The 22663-nt window shown below is 38.2% G+C and overlaps 2 protein-coding genes across 2 annotated transcripts; one reads left to right on the forward strand and one right to left on the reverse strand.

The window, feature by feature from the left end:
- Positions 1–251: 251 nt before the first annotated feature.
- On the reverse strand, positions 252–5619 carry LOC113225983 (eukaryotic translation initiation factor 3 subunit C). The gene is made up of 7 exons (XM_026458477.1): positions 5537–5619; positions 5226–5342; positions 4465–4882; positions 3362–3747; positions 1909–3192; positions 1395–1688; positions 252–1172 (listed from the first exon to the last, which is right to left on the reverse strand). The coding sequence occupies exons 2-7, from the start codon at positions 5316–5318 to the stop codon at positions 1002–1004; spliced, it is 2646 nt and encodes an 881-aa protein (XP_026314262.1). The 5' UTR covers positions 5319–5342; positions 5537–5619; the 3' UTR covers positions 252–1001.
- Positions 5620–7809: 2190 nt separating this feature from the next.
- On the forward strand, positions 7810–9453 carry LOC113226003 (zinc finger protein 501-like). The gene is made up of 2 exons (XM_026458504.1): positions 7810–8089; positions 8213–9453. The coding sequence occupies exons 1-2, from the start codon at positions 7928–7930 to the stop codon at positions 9308–9310; spliced, it is 1260 nt and encodes a 419-aa protein (XP_026314289.1). The 5' UTR covers positions 7810–7927; the 3' UTR covers positions 9311–9453.
- Positions 9454–22663: the final 13210 nt, after the last annotated feature.

Raw genomic sequence — 22663 nt, forward strand, 5'->3', positions numbered from 1 at the left:
TGTGCTTTGTTTTTCGCCGCCGTGCCGCCACCCGCCGCTGCGTCGGAGCAATAATAGTGATGTGCATAGATTTCGATAACTAATGTTGTTCTCAAGTAGTAGTCGATAAAATAAAATAAATATTTTTTGTAAAGTTTAAGTTCATTAGTTTACTATTTCTTTGGGTTCAGAATCAGGAATATAACGCACTCTATAAGTATGTTTTATTGCAAGAAAAATCAAAATATTTGAAATAAAAACGAAAATCTTGTGACTTTTTTATTAAACATATTCTTTATACTGATCAATAAAATAAAAAGAATAATTAGTTCTACTCGGCGTAAAATAAATGAGGTTTTTGATTCTATAGTGAGAAACCTTAGAAAATTGGGCTATTGAAAAATCATTTTGATATTTCGAGTTTTCAATTATGAAATATTTCATACGAGAATCGTACCGTAAATACGTTTAATGGAACTGGTTGTTACTAATTTCTTTCAAGACTTAGATGAACTACACTAGGATTTCGCATTGGACCACTGGCTGTGGCATATTAAAGTAAATATGCAAATTTTTGAAGTTCCATTTTTATTGTAGTATTTATACGCCGTGCAATAACCGTGTAGTTTCACAGATTATTAAGTGTTTTTGGGTTGCTTTTGCCAACACGCTTCAGTACCACGATTATCTTTATTTGATATTTAGATTATATTATTTGATATTTTTTATTAGTCGAGACCTAATAAAAAATGTCAAAGCAATGTACGACCAACTATTACATTATCTTTTGCAAACCTAGGCTTTTTCGCTATGTGGCTCAATTATCCAACCATAACGCATAACTCGACCTAGGGTCGGATATGGAAAGAACTTTACGCGTGAAGCTTAGTTACATATTACTAAGTCAGACCCTCCCGAAGTTCACGAGTTCAAAATTTGTGTGCAATCGTTGTGATGAATTATGGATTCGATGTTATTTAGTACAGGCGCATTGCTGAAGCGTGCTGATAAAAACTTAACCCCTAATCATCATGGGAACGCTCGTCATCACGACGTCGGTTACGCTGACGGCGGTTCCAACCCTCGCGAGGGCGTTCACGCTGCCTGCCTTCGCCTCGTCCAGCTCCGCCTCTCTGGAAGAATGAACCTTGCTTCTCGAAAATACGTTCGTTCGAGTCTACTAAATTGCCAACCTAGAGAGATAGAGAAGATTTACATAAATTATTACAATACCACTATCCTATGTGTTTTTAATTATATTACTTTATGCAATATCATTTATAACTTTTGCTTTGTTGTATGTTCGAAAATATGGAATAAAAATTTTGTATTATCTACAAATGTTGAAAGAACTTGTGTCACATTTTCATGAGATAGGTATAAACTTCACAGGCAATAAATAAATTAGTACACACCTTATCAGCAAGCTGAAGCGCCAGTGCTTGCATCCTAGTAGGTTCAGAACGATGCAAAATAGCACATTCACTAGGATCATCAAGTGAAGCTAATAATTCCTCATTGATTATCATTTTGGAGACGAGTGAATGCACACGTTGTCTCGGTAGCTCAAACATATCAGCCAGTGAGCGCAGTGATAGAGAAGCGTAGACGTGTGCATAGGTGAACAAGTATGTACGCAGTGATTCTTCACGGATCAAACGCCCTAGCATCGCCCTTACGTTGTCTGCGCCCACCATAAGGTCCCATACCTGCAGTTATTTGAATGAAGTCACGGTTAAGATTAAAATAGCACAAATTAATAGACTAGCGGGCTAGGTGTTCATTGCCTCCCCGGAAGTGTGGTCATATATCAATTTTATTGTGGTACAAATAGTTCTCTCTTCTACTATTGAAAGGGGCCCTAAGAGTGCCCAACACTGTGACAAAAAGACTAACCACAAAATAAGGTTGATTATTGAAAACATTTACCTTAGCATTCATCTTCTCATTAACAATAAAGTTGAGGCAGGCACGCCAGTCGCCACGACGCATCGCCCTCGCAGCAGCCACGGCGTGTTCGCGCATAGACTCTGGCGGGCCCACTAACGCCTGCCGCTCACTTGCGCGCAAATTCTGGTAGAAAGTCTTACTGATCATACGCCGTCGTGCGTCGAACTCATGCGCAGCCATATAAGGAATTTCAATCAACATCGCTGATACCAAGTACACACACTCCAGCAATTCTAAGTTAATGTGCATGTGGAACGGCATTTGGCGTTGCTTTTCTATTTTTTCTTGCTCTTTTGAACGCTCGTGTTGTCTTTGAGGAAGTAAACCCTGTGCAAGCAATTCTTTAGGCTTGCCAGTCATCATCAGCTCAGCTAAGCAGCCGTGAGCTTCTTTTACGTTACCGCGGCGGAAAGCGCACAAACCTAAATTAGCCATAGTACGATTGTATAAAATCTGTGTGCTGGGATCAGAATGTTGGACTGTCTCCTGCAAATGCGACATCAGGAGCAGATCGCGTGCCTGGAACCAGTTGTCGTGCAGAGCGTGGTGATAAATGTGTGACAGAATAGCACGAGTTCTAAGACGATCAGTTTCATCATGAGCGTAAACGTATTTGCAGAGACGTTCCATTTTCTTAATGCTGGTCTCTTCACCAGGTGGAAGATCTTTGCGCACGGCGCGCGGGTCAAATTTGTAATATAAATGATCAATCTTGCGCAAATAAGCGCGGCAAATTTCTTGCGGAGACCCATCTCGCTCGACGACTTGGCACACTCGGTCAATCAAAGCGGAAACGCGCACTTCATCTTTCAACCTTTCCACGTATTCATTAGAATGAGGATCACACTCCTTCAGCAACTTGGTGAATTCATCATCGAGGCGTTCCAACGCAGTCAGCACGCACCCGCGTACGCGATAAGGGGGAGTAACAAGCTGCTCATTTTCTTCAGTAATAGTCTCGCTTAGCATCATATCTTCATTAGCTAAAAGGATTGTCACCATGTGGTCGACGTTTTCAACTAATCTAGACCAGTATTCAGGCTTCATGGCGTCCGATACTTTCGGGTTGTAATCAAAAAGTGCAGCGACTGTTGCGGCGCGAAGTTTCAGCTGTAGAGCATCGCCCAAATTGTGTTGTTGGGCGACCGTACGCAATTCGTGAAGGAGTTCAAGTTGCGCACGACGGTCGGTGCGCTTGCGGCCTCGGGCGGCGCTGATCTCGCCCAATTTTTTCACTACAAGAGCAGCATCAATGTCACTGTCCTGTAAATACAATGATTAACTTTAAAACAAGGCACAAAACTATTTAACGACATTCTTGTATCTAGAAAATTTTATTTTCATAAGCTGAGAATAATTATTTACAGCCTACACTATATGAAACTAATGGCATGTAGGACTAACATACAAATAGTAGTAATAAAAAACTTGCCTTAGCAAACATCTTAGGCTTATCAGAAGTTGCAGCACCTTTCCTAACAGTCTCCCATTCTCCACCATCATCAGCCTGGTCTTTCTTGCTGATTTTACCAGCTCTCTCGCGGCGCTCAGCCTTCCTGGCACGTCTCCGGTCTGCTTTTTCTTCATCTTCCTCTTTTTCTGTGGGTCTCTTCAAGAACCGCTCACGCAAGTTGGTGACTCCAGGCGTTTCATCATCAGAGCTAGAGCTAGAGTCAGAGGAGCTAGAACCCCAATCCATGGAGTCAGAAGATTCGTCTTCTTGCGGTGGAGGGCGGCGGGGTGGCTCTGGTGAGCGGCGCACTCGTGGCTTCTCCTTAATTTTGTCTTCATCTTCTGACTCATCTGATGATGAGGTATCTGTTATAAAGAAGGAATTTGTTGAGTAGTACAGTGTACTTTCAATGTGCATAAATATAAATAGTAATAGGAAAAAGATTGTCATGCAGATGATGTAGCAAACAAAGACTAATATTGAGGAGAAAGCCACCTCCATCATAGAATGTAAACTAAAAGCTATTCTCTTCTAGAACACAAAATCACCTAGAAATAAAATATTAAATAGGTTGATGAAGAAAACATTAACGGGCCTATTGGGTAACTGAAGTAATTCTATGAATGGTGAAAGAGGATGGTTAAGATGTGAATTCACAGTAGTGGACCATGAGTGCGTTATGCATAAAACTTGAAGTTTACGAAAATAAGAAGTATAGATAACATGTCACCAGACATGATAGATATCACTAGAAATATTAAAGATTTAATTGGTGCTGATATGGCAACAGCTGGAGGATGACCTGTTACATGAGTAGTGAAAAACTGCTAAAGATAATGATATGTGGATGTTTCTGAAGGAGACCTATATACCTATATCAATGTGACAATATGACTACGCAAATATTTCAATAACTAATTATTATATTATGTTCTGTAGTTACATGAAAATGTTAACAGTGAAGCCAGTGAACAAATGCAATGTTATTTTATTTAGAGTAGAAATAAGGATATCTCTTTTAATTTTTTTAAGAATGCATTAACTGTCTGTAAATAACAAATATGATTAAAGCAGTTTCCCACCTTTCTTCTCATCATCATCATCGGGTAAATCTGGATTTTCACGGAACTTAGAAACCTCAGCTTCAAACTCTTTAGTATACTTTCTTAGTTTTTGTCTCAATGAAGTAAGTGCTTTGCTATTTCCTTTAGATAATGTCTTTCTGCTGTCACGGTCGGTCCATGCCCCGGAGACCCAATCATCCAACTCTACCAGAGCCCTTACAAAGAACCGTGGTGCTATTCCACTCTCTTCTTTTTGTACAACTGGTGCAGCCCTAGTGTATGCTTTTTGCAGATCCTCAAAAGATGCCAATGCAGATGAAAAATCTTTGATCTTGCGGTGATTTCGGAGTGAGTGAATGATACCCTCAAGCTCTTCATATCGTTTTTCCTTTGTGGAACGGACTACACGCTTTGTTTCTTCTTCATCATCACTGAACTATTCAACAAAATTATCATATTATATTTTGATAATAAAATTAAATACTAACCTATTAAATATGGTCAACTAATTGGGGTAATAGTAATATAATTTAAAAAATCAGAACAAATGGACAAGGTTATAAGAGGTGGATAATTCTTAAATACTTAGATATTAAATATTATTTTCACTGACACACTAGTGATTTTATATTTTAACTATAATTTGCTTAGTTAAATATGTGAATAGTCTCTTTGAATATGTCACTAAACACTTGAGATAAATCTGGCATAAATACTTTCATTTACGGTCTAGCATATCAACTCACTATATGCACTGGTACATCATAAAGGTAACTTACAGTGTAAACAGGCGCTGCTGGGCGCACTACCTGCTCTTCTTCGCTCGAACTTTCCGACTCAGAGTCTGTACCAGTTGCAAAAAATCGACTCATGATTACTTCGTCACACTAAATTACCTGCAGACAAATGACGGTTGATTTTATTTTATTTTATTACTGTTACAGTCAACTATACTAGTGCTTTTTTAAGTCGAAATATAAATTTAAATACTAAAAGTACAGCTAATTACCAACAAATACAATTGTGTCAAGGGTTATAACAAAGTTTGAGGTTAAGGCTTTTGCTCTAACCTGTATAACAATAAAAATACCTTTTATTAAAAATTAAATGTGTGGATTCCTTCTGAATACTGAGAATAAGTGATAAATTCATGAATTTTTCTTCCAAAGTGCGTAAAAACACAAGTATTCCACTGTGCCCACGACGCACTCCACGTTAAAAGAAATTTGTCTATGGTCATGTGTCGGTCTCTAGCCATTAAAATATTTTTTTTGTCCGTTCGTTCAAAAAGCAGGCCAGAATTAAATACTATACTGCCTCGTCTGCAGTCGTGGTAGCCATTATATATTTTTTGTTCTTGGCCTTACGGCACAAACTAATAAGAGATACTACGTATGCCTTACGGTTAGCGATTTAGCGTTACACGCAGCCATTAATATCTAACATGCGCTTTATTTGTGTAGAAACTTTAGGCTTGGCGTCAGCCAATGCCTCAAGCATATCAATCCTGGCAAAGTATATAATATTTTGAGTAAATATTTTTCATGTCAGCTCTCTCCGACGTGCAAACAAGCCTAGACTAAAGAGGCTACTTATATACGATGCTTGAGAAAGAACGAAGCAAGGAGATGCGATTATTTGGGTGGTTAAGTATTTTATTTTCTATGCAGTAATTAATTGTTGTAAGAATTATTAACATATTAAAAACAAATTAAGTTGGCTACACTACGAATAAGCTGCCACCAGTAGTGTTGGGTCATGGACAAATTTCCATTTTGAAAAATCATATTTTTCCTGATACTTGGTACTTGGTACTTGGTGTAACGGGCTGGTGTCCGCAACTATTTTTCCTGATATTTTTCACTTAGTTTCGTCCACGTTTGACATTGATATCTGTCAAAAGTTGAGATTACTGAACGAAAACGATGGAGCCACTAAAAAGGTCGTTTTCGCTTTTGTGACATCATTTTAATCTCTTTTTTAAAGTAGCTTTTAACTAAAAAGGTTTATTTTATAATTCACGCTAAATAAAACTTCAAGAGATATTTCTAAACGTAGAACACAACGTGAGTCTTCGAAATTATATTTTTCGAATTTGTCCAATATTTCGGGATTTTTCCGGAAAAATTTCCACTATTTAAAATTTTACGGAAAATGACCCAACAGTACCACCAGCTGAAGGACTTACGGATTTTTCGGATATCTGTTTTGGCGTCTCTAATTCATGTATCCTCATCTCGCGGATTCGCTCTGGGCCTTTTGGAGGGAAAAGTGTCGTTTTTATTTTGACTTTCAATTATTTTGAGAAATCTAGTTTAAAGTGGAATTGGATAGCGCTATTGTGCCTTAGTCGAAGATTAAAACGCGAAATTATACGAATCTCGAACTAAAGTACCCGTATCGGCCCGTTCTAAGGAATCCCGAGTCAATCCAAGTACGCCGCCTCAAATTGCCTATCCTCTTTGTGGCGGCCATATTTACAGAAACGTAATAAACTTCATGTTTAGGCTGATGTAGACATGGGGAATAGCGTTACATTTCTATCGCCGTGACTGTCGTTCCGGTTCCAAAAAAATCACTTTTGTCACGACTGCTACTTCCGTCACCTTGTCACGCCTATAACTTACATCACGATATACGGTTTTAGCCAGCGGCTTCTTTTTAATACTTATAGCCATTTTTTATAGAATGATTTAAGTTTTTACTCCCTTTGTAATAATTTCAATTCCACTCAAAAAGCTGATTTTGTATTTAATGTAATTTTGTTTGTTACTTATGTAATGCGAATCTTTGGATTGTTAAAAATAGCAATAAAGTGTAATGTAATTATATTTCTAGTAGAATACACGAAGTAGATTATATATAAATATAAAATACCAACTCTTCCTATAATACAACAAATATACAAAAATATGTTACTTTGTTAATAAATAGGTATATAGTCACTGCTGCAGATTTTTTTCATCCGCCCTTTCTAGTTGTAATAAGCACCTACGATCTTTGTGAGTGAGCAAAGAAAGTCATCCTATCTCACTCACTCCCATCGCCGAAATGGCCCGATTTGAAGAGAACTACAACGAGTGGCGCGCTCAGTCACCACGGAACGGAGATCGCGCATTGTATCAAATACGTATGTCGTGATGTGAGTGACGGGGATAGCCACTGGAACAGAGGAACACCTATGTGACTTTGGAACGTCGTTCCTTCGGAACGAGTCACGGTGATACTGTTTGACGGCGGATCATCGTGATTTTTTCATCGTGACGTTATTTATCACCCACCTCTAGGCTGATGGCTTTGCCAAAGCCTTAATAAATAAAAAATAAAAAATTCTCATCTCGCCTCTCACTTATCTATGAATTTTGACAGCTTCTTGAAAATGGTGGTTGGTTTTGTCTTGGAAATAAAAAATAAATTGCGAAATGTTTTAATTTCATTATACTAACTAGTCATAATTGAAACTAGTATTTCTGCCACAGAAATGGAGTTTACCAGTTTAATTTTTCCGCTAACAAAAAATATTTGCAGAACTTGCCTTGTAGAATCCGATACTTCGATGTTTATGAACGTCCAAGATTTGGTTGAACATGAGATGAGTAAAGTGAAAATCATCGATATACTCGTTTTCTTAAATTGTTTAGAGGTAAATTGTATTTTTAATTAAACTAATATTTATTCTCACCAACTGCAGTTTCAACAGTTGGTGAGAATAACACCACATTATAGTGTGGCATTTCCTACATATAGCATGACATACTTGTTTCAGAACAACGATGAAGAGAACTGGCCTCAAGGAATGTGCGCGACATGTGTGTCAACCGCTTTATTAGCCTATAATTTCAAGATATCTTGCTTGAAAGTCAACTCTACTCTCTCTCAGATACTTGCCATTGAATCTTCCTCCAATTTCCAACGATCTGACATAGATTCTATTGATATTAATGTCGTGTACCAGGATCACGAGTATGACGTACCCCTTTTTAACCATCAAACATTGGATTTTGATTCAAATCTATCCTCAGATAGTAATAAAGAATTAACACCTCTACCACCAGTCACAGAAATCACATCAACGGAACAACTGCCAAGACAAGAAGGAGAAAAGAAGTATGTTTGCACAGTTTGCCCTAAATCATTCACAAGAATCTACAGCTTGAGATGTCATATGGCAAGACATGCTGAAGTGCGTAAATACCTCTGTTCTAAGTGTGGAAAAGCATTCTACACTTCAAGTGGGCTTAAGCAACATGCTATCACACATAAAGATATAGCCCAGTTTAAATGTGGCTTTTGTAATAAAATTTATAAATCAAGGCAGTCTTTGAAGGAGCATTTTCGTGTTGCGCACTCTAGTAATCGTAAGCTGTATGTTTGTGTGGCATGTGGCAAACGGTACACAGCAAGATCTAGTTTGATGATGCATGTCAAAACACACAATGGAGAGAAGCCATATGCTTGTCCATATTGCCCTAAATCCTATACAAGGTCTATTTATTTGAAGGTGCATAGTTTGGTCCATTCTGGTCAGGAAAGACCAAAGCCCTTCCTCTGCAACTACATTAATTGTGATAGGAGCTTCTCCACAAAACATTCCTTATTAGTCCACATAGCCCATGCACACTCAACTGAAAGGCCTCATAAGTGTACCATTTGTCTTAAAGGCTTTGCCACTGCTTCTGGTTTGAATGACCATCGTGAATCTCATAGCAATAGTCAACTTTATTGCGATTACTGCTCTAAGAGATTTTTTAACAAGAGAGTGCTGCAGAAACATCTGAAAAGTCATGATGTGGATGTAGATGCCAATGATAATATGATTCAGGAGACTGTGGTGGACAATGTCTTTTTTGACCAAGTGTATTAACATGTTTGTGATGTTAGTTATAAGCTATAATTTTGTAGTGTAGGTACAGTCAGCTGTGCTGAATAGTTATAGTGATTATCCCACCATTGTTAAATAGCTACCTCTGAAAATGAATAAATAAGTTGTTCAAATGACTGGTATTTATTTCACACATCCTATTTATCTTGTAGTATTTCCAGCTTCTTAATACCATTTCATTTTTCAGTCGTTACTATACTCGTGATACCAAGGCTGTTGCCAAAATTTAAAAAAGATTTCTGATAGTGATGCTCAATGAGAATGAAATAAATACCAATTGGCCTTTTAAATTATTGCCTCAATTACAATTGTATTCAGAGTGGCATGCACTATATGAATGATGGCACACTAATTACCACTAACATTAAAATTGTTCTTCCATGCTGCTTTGAACACTATTGAGATTGTAATCATGATATGGTAATTGGAACTGCCCAAAAAACTTACAATAAAGCAATGACAAAAGAGAATACTGTTCAATAACAAAAATATATTTAAGCTTGGTATTTTCCATACTATATTCTTTCAAATTAACCTATCCTATCAAAACTAGTTGAAGTTTGCTTCAATATCAAGACTGCAACAATAAAAAAAAATTTTAGTTTTTAAATTTATCTAGCACAGATGACCCAGTGAATAAAGGGGTCCCAGGTGCAATCCCGGTAGTAACAATTAGGGAAACGAATTATTGTAAAGTGGTTCTAGCTTAGAGGATGGAAGGTTCTAGCATGGGTGTCGTAGATTCCTCATAGCCAATGGTTGGCATAGGGTGTTCCAAGTCAGTAGATAAATACCTATTACTAGTGTTTATTTGGTCTGTGGTCTATACATATATGTATAGTATGTACAAGGAGTAACATGCGGGTTATGAGCCTTCAGCTCGCCTTCTTATCCGGTGGCGCCGTTAAGACCATCATCGAGAAAATTGGGAAGGCTCTGTGGAACGACTTGGTGGTAGCAAGTGTCCGCGGTTGAATAATAGTTTTTCGGGTTTATTTCGTGTTCTAATCACTGTTGTGTTTTAGATCCACTGTGTATTTGTTCGTGAACATTATTGTGTAAGTACTACTAACAGAATTCCCTAAAATGCTCTCGGAACCTACCGAACCCCCTGACCCCGGTGGTGGGTTTGTATTAAATGATGGATCCCCTCTCCCACCCATCCAAATGCTAATCGATTCCCAATCCCGGAAAAGGGCCCTCAACAATGAGGACTCCCTTCCACCCAAAAAATCATTTACTGCGTCCCATTCCATTCAAACCACATTCATACGTCCCGACTTCGAAACTGTGAAATCGTCTTACTCGAATACAGATATTGCTCCTTTCGTAATTAATATCCAACGAATAGAAAGCGACCAATCCTCGGGTATCCATACGTGCCATTAATTTTGGGCACTTCTTGTCTAAGAATAATATCCTTGGAGTTGTTAGGAACATAGTAAAGAGAGTTGGCCGAAATCAGTTTGCTGTTGAATTTGACTCTGCTCATCATGCAAATTCTTGCCTGACTCACCCTGCCCTTGCCACAGCAAAGTATGCTGCAGTGATACCATCTTTCCATGTTACACGCATGGGAATAATTCGAAACATTTCTACAGAATGGTTTATGGAAGAAGTGGTTGAAAATATCTCTGTTCCCTCCGGTTTTGGCCGCGTTATTAAATCCCGTCGACTGAGTAGAAAATCTGCTGGCGAAAACAATTCTTCGGTAGGAATACCTACCCAGTCGGTGGTCTTGACCTTCTCTGGCCGTTCTCTACCCCCTAGAGATTTTTGTTTTTATAACAGTTTACCAGTAGAATGTTATCTCATTCCAACAATCCAGTGCAACAATTGTTGTAGCTTTGGGCACACTAAAGCCCAATGTAGGGCGAAGCGTCGGTGTTTCTAATGTGCTCAAGGCCACTCAGGTGTCAAAACCACAAAGTACTTTGTATATATGTCAAAACTGTCAGGTGACCGAATTTTCCTGCCTATCGTGCTCAGGGAATCATTGTGCCAACAACCGCATTTGCCCTGAACATCTCAGGCAACGTAATATTAAACTCATTATGTCACAGGAAATTATCTCGTATACGGAATCCTCAGCTCGTTTCCCTCAAATTAGAAAGTCATTCGCTGACACCTGCAGATTCCCCTTCACTCCTTTGTTCCAAACGTTATCCATGCCGACCCAATCCTACTCCCAAAATGTTTCTCAATCATATCGCAAAACCATTATATCGGCCCGTAAACCATCCACCACCTCTCTTATCCCCGGCTTTGACAGAACAGCTCATCTTAATATTGTCTGTGAACCCCCTTCTTCGCAACCCAAAGGATGTGGCCTGTCCCAGGACTCAGCGTCCCAAAACTATAAGCTCATAGAGCTATTGATAAATACCCTAATTAATATTATATCCCGCTTCTCAAAACAACATGCGTCAAAAACTGACTGAAATAATTTCTCGTATTTCCCTTCAAAATGGCCCAGGCTCTCCTTCAATGGAACTGTCGTAGTATCTCTAATAAAAAACTGAACTATTGTACCTTATTAATAAATACCAGCCCGTCCTCATCGCCGTTCAGGAGACATGGTTGAAGCCCGACCCTATTTTTCGAGCTCCTGGCGATGGCGATGCAGCTATGTTAGTTGCCCGTTCTATTACCTTTTCCCAAATCCCCCTTCCCCCGCACAGTGACTTCATTAGTGCAGTCGCTGTCAAGGTGAATAATATTTCCTTTTTATCTCTCTATTTACCCTACCCTCATTCTTCCATGATCCCTGAACTTTCTTCTATCTTTTATTTGATCCCTCCTCCCCTAATTATTATGGGGGATTATAATGTACACCACTCGTCATGGGGTTCATAGTATTGTGATTCAGTCTCGCCTTTATTTCTTGACCTTTTTGACACCTTTAATTTGTGTGTGCTTAATGATGGCTCTCCCACGAGACGAGTCCTTCCATCCCAAAATCCAAAGAATGCTATTGATCTTACTTTATTTTCTCCTCCTGTGTCATCTAGACTTTTCTAGTACGTCCTGCCCTATTACTCCTTAGGAAGTGACCATTTCCATATTAAAATATCATTGCTGATCCAATTCCGACTTTTTCCTCCTCTCGTCGTCTCAAATTCCAAACAGCCAAAGCAGACTGGGATACTTGGTACTTAGTACTTGGTTTAACGGGCTGGTGTCCTCAACTCGACGTTAAGGCGCCTATTTTGCGTGTGGTGGGTGCAGGGTCCTACTCGTGCCACCCAAGCTCCTCCAGGAATCTCAGCAGCCTCCTCGGTTTACTGAAGACTTCGGGGAGCGACCTTGGCACTCCAAGGTACTTTGCCCTGTAGTTGGCTACGCCGGAGCACTGTAGTAGGATGTGCGCAGCCGTTTCCTCCCCCTCCATACACGCTCTGCATAGAGGGTTGTCTGTGATACCTAAATTGAAAAGGTGTTTATTGTATGGACCATGACCCGTTAGGGCGGCAGTTAGAGTGCGAAGCTCTTGCCTTTTGAGTTTAATAAATATTCGAGATAGATTGAGCCTTGGGAGTGCTTCTCTCACCTGTCTACAGACCGTAAGGGTAGTCCATGTATTATTATGTGACGATTTTGTACCTTTGTGTATAGTTGTTCTGAACCATTGGTAGGGGAGGAACACTATGGGTTCTGGTCCTACAGCATCCGTCTCCGACCCTTTTCTGGGTAGTTCATCTGCTGCGTCATTGCCAGGTGAGCCGCTATGTCCTTTAATCCACTATAGAGTTACGTGGTTTTGTATACATACCTCCATGAGTGCTTGATGGCATTCATAAATAAGCCCTGAGTTTAAGTCATAGCTGTTCAGTGCTTGTAGTACTGACATACTGTCGGAGAGTAGAATATAATACCTATTTAAATGAAGAAGTTTTTCTCCTTCCTCCTCCCAACATGAATAACATGTCCATAATGTATGAGGAGTTCAAAAATGCCGTCCTGTCCCTTCCATGTTTAGTTATCAGTTTCCGCAAGTATTTATCTATTCACGCACCAATTCACACATCAGTGAATCTTCTGTGTTAATTACCCCTGACGTTCGTTTGTCTTTAGGAGTTAACAAGGAAACAGTCGAAACTTCACATTTTTTTAACTTCGTTCCAGACACAAAATTCCAAACTTGGCATCACATTTATAGCGATGCTTCTAAACACAATAACAATAGGAATGTTGGAATTGGAGTTTATCATTCCCAATATAATATTGTACAGAAAGTAAAGCTTTCTTCTGAGAGTTCTGTTTTCATTGGGAAATGTTTCGGGTTATACAAATCCGTTGAGTATATTCTATTGGCTAAATTAAAAAAGACAGTACCTAATATTTTCGGATTCCATGAATGCCCTTCAGGCACTTGTAAGATATCCGTTTAGATCAAAACTTATCTCTCCGGTAATTATTAATACGAGAGAGTTACTATTCAAATGTAGATTGAAGGGTTTTTCAGTAGTGTTCGCCTGGATTCCCAGTCACTCGGGAATTTTTGGCAACGAGCACGCTGACAAATTCGCCAATGATGCTATCATCTGCGGGGACATGGCTCATTACAAGATTTATAACCACGACCTGGTCACACTTCCCAAGATATTTCTTAGAAATAATTGGACTGTAGCATGGACGGAGAGCTCTCAGTTGAAAGGTAGATTTTATAACAATATCAAAAATGAACAGAGTGGCAACAAGCATTTTGACTCGTATGAGATTAGGTCACGTATGTACTCCCGTTCACCTTGCGAAATTCAATATAGTTGTTGACGATGTATGACTGCGGTGAAGTTGGTGATTTAAATCACATTTTTTTAAATTGCCTAAAATTTGATCGTTCTTCTCTTATCCAGAATTTTGTCCAATACCATGCGCCTCTTCGGGCTTCCATCCACCTTTTGTTGTTGTCCAATAACTCTTCTATATACTATATACTTATTTATCTAAATTTATTTTAGAAAATAATATAAAAATGGCAGTGCTGTAATAATAATATAATATTTATTCTTTATTTGTAGCATGTTTATTTACATTTCTCTTAATTCCTCGCCTGATTCCTTTTCACTTTTTCTCCAACTATCGAATCCCGTTTCCAAATTATATTCCATGATATTATACGTTTCCTCGTTTTAAAAACAAGTTAGTCAAAACACTTTGAAAGTGGTTAGCCACTTAATACTAAAATATAACGCGTAATATAACGCTTACCGCGAAGAGCCAAAAGAAATAAGAAAAAGAATCTACCTAGGTAGGTCAATGTTCACAAAAAAAAATTGTGAGATGCAGAGTGGTTAAAACCACCGAATATTAGGTAATTAATTACTTTTTTCGAATTCTGGAAATAATTTTACTACGTCTTAGGATGAAACTATTGACTTAGAAATGACTTAGAAAGCTGAAGTTGGATTTTAAAGTATTTCAGTGGCGCCATGTAAAAATGCAGTATATATAGATAACGAATCTTTCACCTACGTACATTTTTTTACATGGCGTCACTAGAATTATTTTGAAATCCAACAAATGCCGATCCAACGCATACCTAATACGGAAGACTTGACAACATGGTTTGATATAACTGGAAGGAATTCCACGATTTAATTCCGCCTTTTCACCATCAGACCTAGGCTGGGGTTCCAACCCCCTACCCCAATGTTTTGGATATTCCAAGGATTCACACGAAGCGTTTCGTTCGCTTCGGTGTGATCATGGAGTGGAATGGCCTGCCTGCAGAAGTTGCAAGTTATGCCGTTCAGTGACCAAGCGTTCACTGAACGGCGCGGCATAACTTGGGCCTTTTCAAGGCGAGAGTGAACTCTGCAACTTTTTTTTGTGCATAGGTATTAAAAAACGATATACTTGTATTACTTAGTCTATTCCTATTTAAAATTAATCAAGGTAGTTTATATTAATATGGTTTTTACTTATATTTACACAATATAAATATTTATTTAAATCATCATTTATTTTTTCATACTCAGTGACGAAAATGTCACTTCCATGTCGTGCGCAAAGTCCATTTACAATGATGCAAGTTAAAATTAAATATATTTATTTGTAATAAATAAACTAATCTATATGTATTATTTTAAGATAATACATAGAATAAACTTTCTAAACAACACAAAATAATTACAACATAAATAAAATAATGGATACAAAATATAACATTACGTTTGTGCATGAAATGAAATTTTCACCTCCATGCATAAACTTATTGAAAGCAGCCATAATTTATTATATCAGTCAACAAAGTTTCTGAATAATTACAGACACCAAACACAATGCCATCTTGAAAGTTTTTGACAGTATGTCACTTCCGGGATAATAGTTGTGGCGCACTGACCTTTAAAGTACGATTTTTCAAAAATTAGCCTGCTATTTTGGTCGCTTTTGTGGATTACGTATCATATTATTTTATTCAATTAAGATCTATCAGATATCGTAAAATTATGAGCTATTATAACTGTCATCTAGGCCTTTCATCGTATTTTATAAATCGAAATTGAGGTCAAGAAAAAACGGTATTAAAAAAAATGCGAGAGGAGCAATCTGGAAAAAATATAAAAGTCATGCACGTCATCATGCATCAGCACGTCATGCTTAACACTTAAGTTTTAATTAATTTAATTTAATTTAATCCAACTCTGTGCCGCTTAGGATAAGAACGGTCCAAAGTACGAAGTGTCAAGCTTGACGTTTTCTTGACTGTACACTGTACGTTACAGAAAGCTAAAAGGAGAAAAGAATAAGTATTATCTATTGATCAAATGCCAGAAAGAAAACAGAGAAAGGAATGGCGTAAGAGGCTAAAAATTCACAGAGATAATAGAACATGCGTTTGCGTGATGATTCACCGTCTTCAAGCGACATCGAAAATCAACCGATGAACCGATTGCGCATCTTCCTCCTATTTCAAACATCTTCTGTCCCGCTTGGGACAAAAGGAGACGATCATACGATCTTGTTCTGTTTCAAGATATCTTACATCATCCAGATACTCATCACCATTACTATTGGTAAATTACTTGCTTATGAGACTTGACTCACAAAGTGATAGTGGGTAGTACAACATACCCAAAGAGGATTGGATTGAAGACTAAAAAGTAATCGACACCACCATTATTGAAATAGTGGTGAAATTAGCCGAATAGAATTGAGACGTTTCCGTTCCAAAAAATCATCCTTAAACTTTTTTACAAACACGACTTAGACTAGAGGCGTCGCCTGACAGTACTGGACATCAGTCGATCCTTCAGCAACCCTATATGCAAGCACACACTGACGGCAATTATGTCGCGGCATCCTTAAACATGCCACGGCATCTCTGAAGCATACCGTCGCTACTTCGTTGCGTGACGTGTATTGAATGCTATAGTTGTATGGCGTCAAGCTATTGGTAACCAATAGCGACGCGGAGCGTGCGTCCTGAAACCTATCGATGCGTCCTTAAGGCTGCCGAGGCATTCATAATACTGCCGAGGCTACCGAGGATCCATAAGGCGGCCGAGGCATCTCTGAAACTGACAAGGCATCTCTAAGGTTGCCGAGGCATCCACAAGGCTGCTGAGAAATTCCGGAGGTTGCCTAGGCATTCCGGAGGCTGAAGGTTCGGCATGCCTAAGTATATCGCAGCTTAATTTTGCAGCTACGATCATTATCACTAAAATTGCAACAAAAGTTTTTTTACTATTTGTCACCTAAAAATCCCTTGCCGTCCCGACCTGTCAGTGGGCACTGGGACTAATTTTATTACGTAGAGGACTTTCGTTTATAATTAAAACGGCTTAATTTTGATAAGGCAATAACATCTTGTTTAGCTGGTGAAAATGAAGAGGCTTACTTTTTTATTACGTCAAATGACAACAAAAAAGTTCAATAAATAGTGACCTTATCATAATTAGTGTTTTTGTAAATTACATGTTATTTAAATTGTTGAACTATTTTTCATGTTATAAAGTTAAATATTTTATCATTATTTTTACCGTGGACCATGATAGACTAACAAAGCCATTGCCTTTTGTACTCCAAGAGTAAACATTGATAACGTGAAAATGTCACAACATCATAACTTATTTTGCATTTTCCCAAAAAGTAAAAATTTTATATTGATCACTTTCCTTAAAGTGCAAAGTGTCAAGTAAATAATGTGATCCGATTGTAAGTCAATGGATCCGAAATTAAAAACTGAATAGAAGGCAGTGTTAGAGTTCCAAAAAAAAAAAAAAAATTTAATAAAATAGAATTTACATAATTGAATATAAAATACTTTATAGTATTTTATATTTTATATTCAAATGAAAAAAAAAGCCTAAAATTTTATCAAAATCTAAGTGATTACGTAAATAAAGATAATTAAGTAAAAAACACGTTTTATTCTACAGTAAACCATACATGCTTCATTGAAATTAATCTAATATGTCATTACCATGGACTTGTGTCACTGACGTGGGGGCGTTTACTTTTTTCCTTTTTTCATGAAAAGTGAAAACTACAGTGATAATAGCTGGGTTCATAAGTGAAACATATTGTAGTATACGGTACCTTTCATTTAAGATTACTTTGAATCATATCAAAAACATGGTTTTTTTAAATTCCGTTTTTGAGAATGGTCCTGCGCCTCGAAAAAAAAAGGCATTTTTGATCGGGAGAGGCAATCAAAACCAAGCTGCTGATTTGAGGCTCGGACGGGCTACCCGATCGGATCCATTCCGATTTGAATTAAAATCAGCCTGCTTATCGTCACTTTCCATCAGGTGAGATGGAAATGCGCACTTATTTCTTGGTAAAAATAATTAAAAAAGCTATAGTACGGTCAATAGGTGCTTATCACACAATTTGTCTGTACAACGTAAAATATATGTTTAAGGTTGCACTACGAGATGAGAGGTACAGACCACATCATTACTTTTGATGAGTAATGGATTTCTTTGATGAAAAATGGATCAAAGCGGTCAATACTGGTTGAAACCTGCCCAAAAATAACTTATTCACAGAAATTTGGTGGTAACTGTTTACTGGTTCATTGGCGCGGGGGAACTAAGTAAAGCTTATTTACAATCGGTACACACCATGACAACTGATCGCTATAATGGAGAAATGCGGACAACGATGGCTAGTCAACCAATCTTCTCCACTGTTATAATAATAACTATCTATCTATATATCTATAATAATAACGCCGAACACACCATCACCACCACTTTATGCTCACCTGACCCGTCTGGCCCTTATGAAGCAGGCGAAAATGAGCCGCAAATGTATGAATGAATTTTCAGTAAACTGGTACAAGTGTATTGATGCATATTTTAATAAAATAAATAGGTAGGTATTATTTTCATTTTTTTATTAGAAATAAATTGCGTAATCGCTTTATAGGAAGCCGAGGAAAAGCTGATGTGGAATCGAACAATAATTTCAAAGCGGGCGGATGTTAAGATACCTTTATTTATATACAACGTGTCAAAGGAAACGTCCATGTGTGATATTGAAAATTATATTAGGAAGAAGTCCAATATGACAGTTGTTGTACAAAAAGTAGACATGAAAATGACTAAAGATTACAAGTCGTATAAAGTATTTGTGCCTAAAAACAGCCTTAAATTGTTTTTAAGTGACGATTTTTGGCCGGATGGGGTAGCGTACCGCCGTTTTTTCGACTTTAGTCGAAATAAAAGGAACGGAGAATGCAGCAAATAAAACTTGTAATGGTACAACATGAGTACAACAACAAAATTCGCTAGCTTCAATTGCAGAAATGTCGTACGTTCTACGGAGAACATAAAGAGTTTATGTCGCACGGCTGACATTGTTGCACTGCAGGAGACATGGCTATTACCACATGATATACCTTATCTCGGAAATATTGATAATGACTTTGCTTTTACTGGAAAGTCTGCTGTAGATACGTCGACTGGAATATTGAGAGGAAGACCGTACGGCGGGGTTGTTGTGGCGAAAATCTAAGTTCCCATGTGTATCGGTGATAGTGTGTAAAGTGTGCGTCTTGCAGCTATCAAAGTCGAACTTAACGAACGCTCGTTGTTGGTTTTTTCAGTATATATGCCTACCGCGTCGGCTGATAATTGAATTGAATTTATCGAATGTCTTAGTGAGATTAACGCACTAGTAGAGGGTTACAATGTGGAATCAGTGTTCATACTAGGCGACTTTAACGCGCACTCAGGTGAGATATTTGCAAATGAACTATTAGATTTCTGTAGTGAAAAATTATGGACATGTGTTGATTTGGACTTATTAGCCGCGGATAGCTATACGTTTCTGAGTGAGGCACATGGGTGTCGCCGTTTTGGCTCGACCACTGTTTACTCACCGGCGCGGCGCGACTTACTGTAGTGACCGCTTCGGTGTTGTATGATGTTTATTGGTCGGATCATTATCCATTATTAATTGAATGCAATATAGATTTGATTGTACCTAAAATACTGAATTATAAAATGTCTAACAATAAAGTAATTTGGAGGGAAAGAGATGATGAACAAATAAATAATTATCTCGAATACTGTAATTTAAAGCTAAAAGAATTTATTTTACCTAATGAATTGACTGAATGTGCTTCCAATTTCTGTTCCATTGAAAACCATAAGTTATTAATAGATACTATTTATCATGATATTGTAGGTATACTTATAGAGGCTTCAGAACGTAGTTTTAAGTAGTCTAAGGGTGGAGGGCATATGAACAAGCATATATATATACCTGGTTGGAACAAGTACGTCAGCGGTGCGCACAGGGAGGCTCGGCTTTGTTATGAAATGTGGTTATTGTACGGTAAACCAACTAGTGGACATATTTACAATCGTATGTATCAATCTAGGAAAATTTTTAAAGGCAAACTTAAATACTGTCAGAAAAATTCAGAACAAATAAAAATGGACATTATTGCAAATTATCACTCATGTAAGAATTTCAGTAAATTTTGGAAAAACACAAACAAACTAAATCCTAAACCGAGTCTTCCTGTGAGTGTCACTGGTGTGCACGATTCCGCTGAGATAGCGAACGCGTTTCAGCGCCATTTCAGGATAAGCTCGCCACTCGTGCCTGTGCTGCGGGTGCCCGTTGCGGGGTCTAGTTCGGATGTATTAAATATTAGATTCTCACCCAAGGAAGTGCATTCCATAATAAACAAAATGGAGAGGGGAAAGTCTCCAGGTCACGACGGCCTCAGCATCGAGCACCTGAGATACGCTGGTGTGCAGTTACCGAGGGTTTTGGCGTTGTTTTTCAACTTTTGTTTGAGTTATGGTTATCTACCTGATGATTTAATGTACACAATGGTTGTACCAGTGATAAAGAATAAAACTGGCGATGCTTCTGACTTGTCTAACTACAGGCCGATATCCTTGGCTACTGTGATAGCAAAGGTATTGGATGGACTGCTTGACAAACACCTGGATAAAGTAGTCAACTTGCAAGACTCTCAATTCGGTTTTCGGCCCGGGTTGTCCACAGAGAGCGCTATCCTGTGTCTCAAGCAGACTGTCCAGTACTATACTTCCCGTAAAACACCAGTATATGCCTGTTACCTGGACTTGTAGAAGGCATTTGACCTAGTATCGTACAATACTCTGTGGCACAAGCTAGAGTGTGAGACTAATTCACCACATGAGTTAACAGCAATATTTAAATATTGGTACAGCCATCAAAGGAATAGAGTAAGATGGGCAGATGCTCAGTCGGACGTGTACAAATTGGAGTGCGGAGTTCGGCAAGGGGGGTTGAGTTCGCCGCGGCTCTTCAATTTGTACATGAACGGGCTGATGGGTGAGCTCAGCAGCTCCAACGTTGGTTGCCATATTGACGGGGTCTGTGTCAATAACATATGTTACGCTGATGACATGGTACTTTTATGCCCATCAGTTGGTGCTCTGCGTAAGCTGATAAGTATCTGTGAATCTTATGCGGCGGCACACGGGCTCAGATATAATGCACTTAAGAGTGAGTGTATGGTATTCAAGGCCGGCACTAAAATATATACGACCGTGCCTCCAATTACTTTATGTGGAACTCCTCTAAAGCAATCAAGGCAGTTTAAGTATCTGGGCCACTGGGTCGCCGAGGATCTGTGTGATAATGCAGATATAGAGAGGGAGCGCAGGGCATTGGCTGTCCGTTGTAATATGTTGGCGCGCAGGTTTGCACGATGTACAGATCAAGTGAAGGTAACACTTTTTAAAGCTTATTGCCAGTCCTTTTACACGTGCAGCCTGTGGGTCAACTATACGCAGCGGACATACGGTGCACTGCGCGTTCAGTATAACAATGCATTCAGGATGCTGTTCCGACTGCCACGTTTCTGTAGCGCATCAACCATGTTCGCTGATAAACGTGTAGACGATTTTTAGGCTATCATACGAAAGCGAAGTGCGTCGCTACTCAGTCGCATGCGTGGCAGCACTAACAGCATCCTGAACACATTGACAGATACATAGGTGGGAGTCCCCAATGTTCAATTGAATGGCTGTGGATGCGTTTGCACACCGCTAGCGATTCACTGTTCTAACATTGGCTGGGCAGTTATCCTCCCGCCTATTCAACAAATAATTATTTAATTATTATTAGTATTGTCTTTATTTTTATGTTTAAACTAACACTAGCTTAAGTATTTTTTATTAACAAATATTATGGATCACGTTGTCTGAGAATAAAATTATTATTATTATTATTTATTTGAATTCCTGTACACTACGACAATTTCGTAATCTGGCCTCTACTACGATGGTTTTACCTACTCCATTTTACAAACTAGGGTCATTTTATATATCTAAATTTACATAGTTTTATACAATGTCACATTATTACGCCAATGACTTAAACATAAAAAATAATGAGATAAGTCGAAATGTTTCAATAAACTGTTAATTGCAATTTATTACAGTTCAATTAATCTATCAAGGGCATATGTATATGTATAACTTTTATTTTTTTTAATGTACAAAATGGGAGGAAACTAATAATTTATAATAGCCTCTGACGTAGTGTATTTAATAACAGTAATGCAATGAGTCAAAGATTTGATTTTTTCAGTATTAGTATTACGAAAATCCAATTACGTACAACATACATTTATTTAATATTTTTTAATAAAGTAAATGTATTTGTCTGGACAAATACATTTACACAAAATTTCATACAATATCTATTTGTGATTTTATAAAACACTTTGTAAATACCTGCTTGTAAATTGACGACCTCTGTCTGTGGCCCATGACGGACCACGGCTTAATAATTGATACGAGTACATGTCAAGGTCACAGGCGTAGCAAGAGGCGGGACCGTGTAGGACATATCCGACCTATCTGAGAAAACTTT

Source organism: Hyposmocoma kahamanoa, unplaced genomic scaffold (genome assembly GCF_003589595.1).
Source record: "Hyposmocoma kahamanoa isolate Upper Pololo Valley unplaced genomic scaffold, ASM358959v1 180, whole genome shotgun sequence".
Lineage (NCBI taxonomy): Eukaryota > Metazoa > Arthropoda > Insecta > Lepidoptera > Cosmopterigidae > Hyposmocoma > Hyposmocoma kahamanoa.

What these genes read in the sequence shown, in the direction of transcription:
- LOC113226003 (XM_026458504.1), top strand. Translation starts at nt 7,928, where the DNA reads ATGGAGTTTACCAGTTTAATTTTTCCGCTAACAAAAAATATTTGCAGA. An exon ending in TTTTCTTAAATTGTTTAGAG is followed by an intron (nt 8,090 to 8,212) that starts GTAAATTGTATT and finishes TACTTGTTTCAG; the next exon opens with AACAACGATGAAGAGAACTG.
- LOC113225983 (XM_026458477.1), bottom strand. Translation starts at nt 5,318, where the DNA reads ATGAGTCGATTTTTTGCAACTGGTACAGACTCTGAGTCGGAAAGTTCG. An exon ending in ATGAGAAGATGAATGCTAAG is followed by an intron (nt 1,689 to 1,908) that starts GTAAATGTTTTC and finishes AAATAACTGCAG; the next exon opens with GTATGGGACCTTATGGTGGG. An exon ending in CGCTTCAGCTTGCTGATAAG is followed by an intron (nt 1,173 to 1,394) that starts GTGTGTACTAAT and finishes CTATCTCTCTAG; the next exon opens with GTTGGCAATTTAGTAGACTC.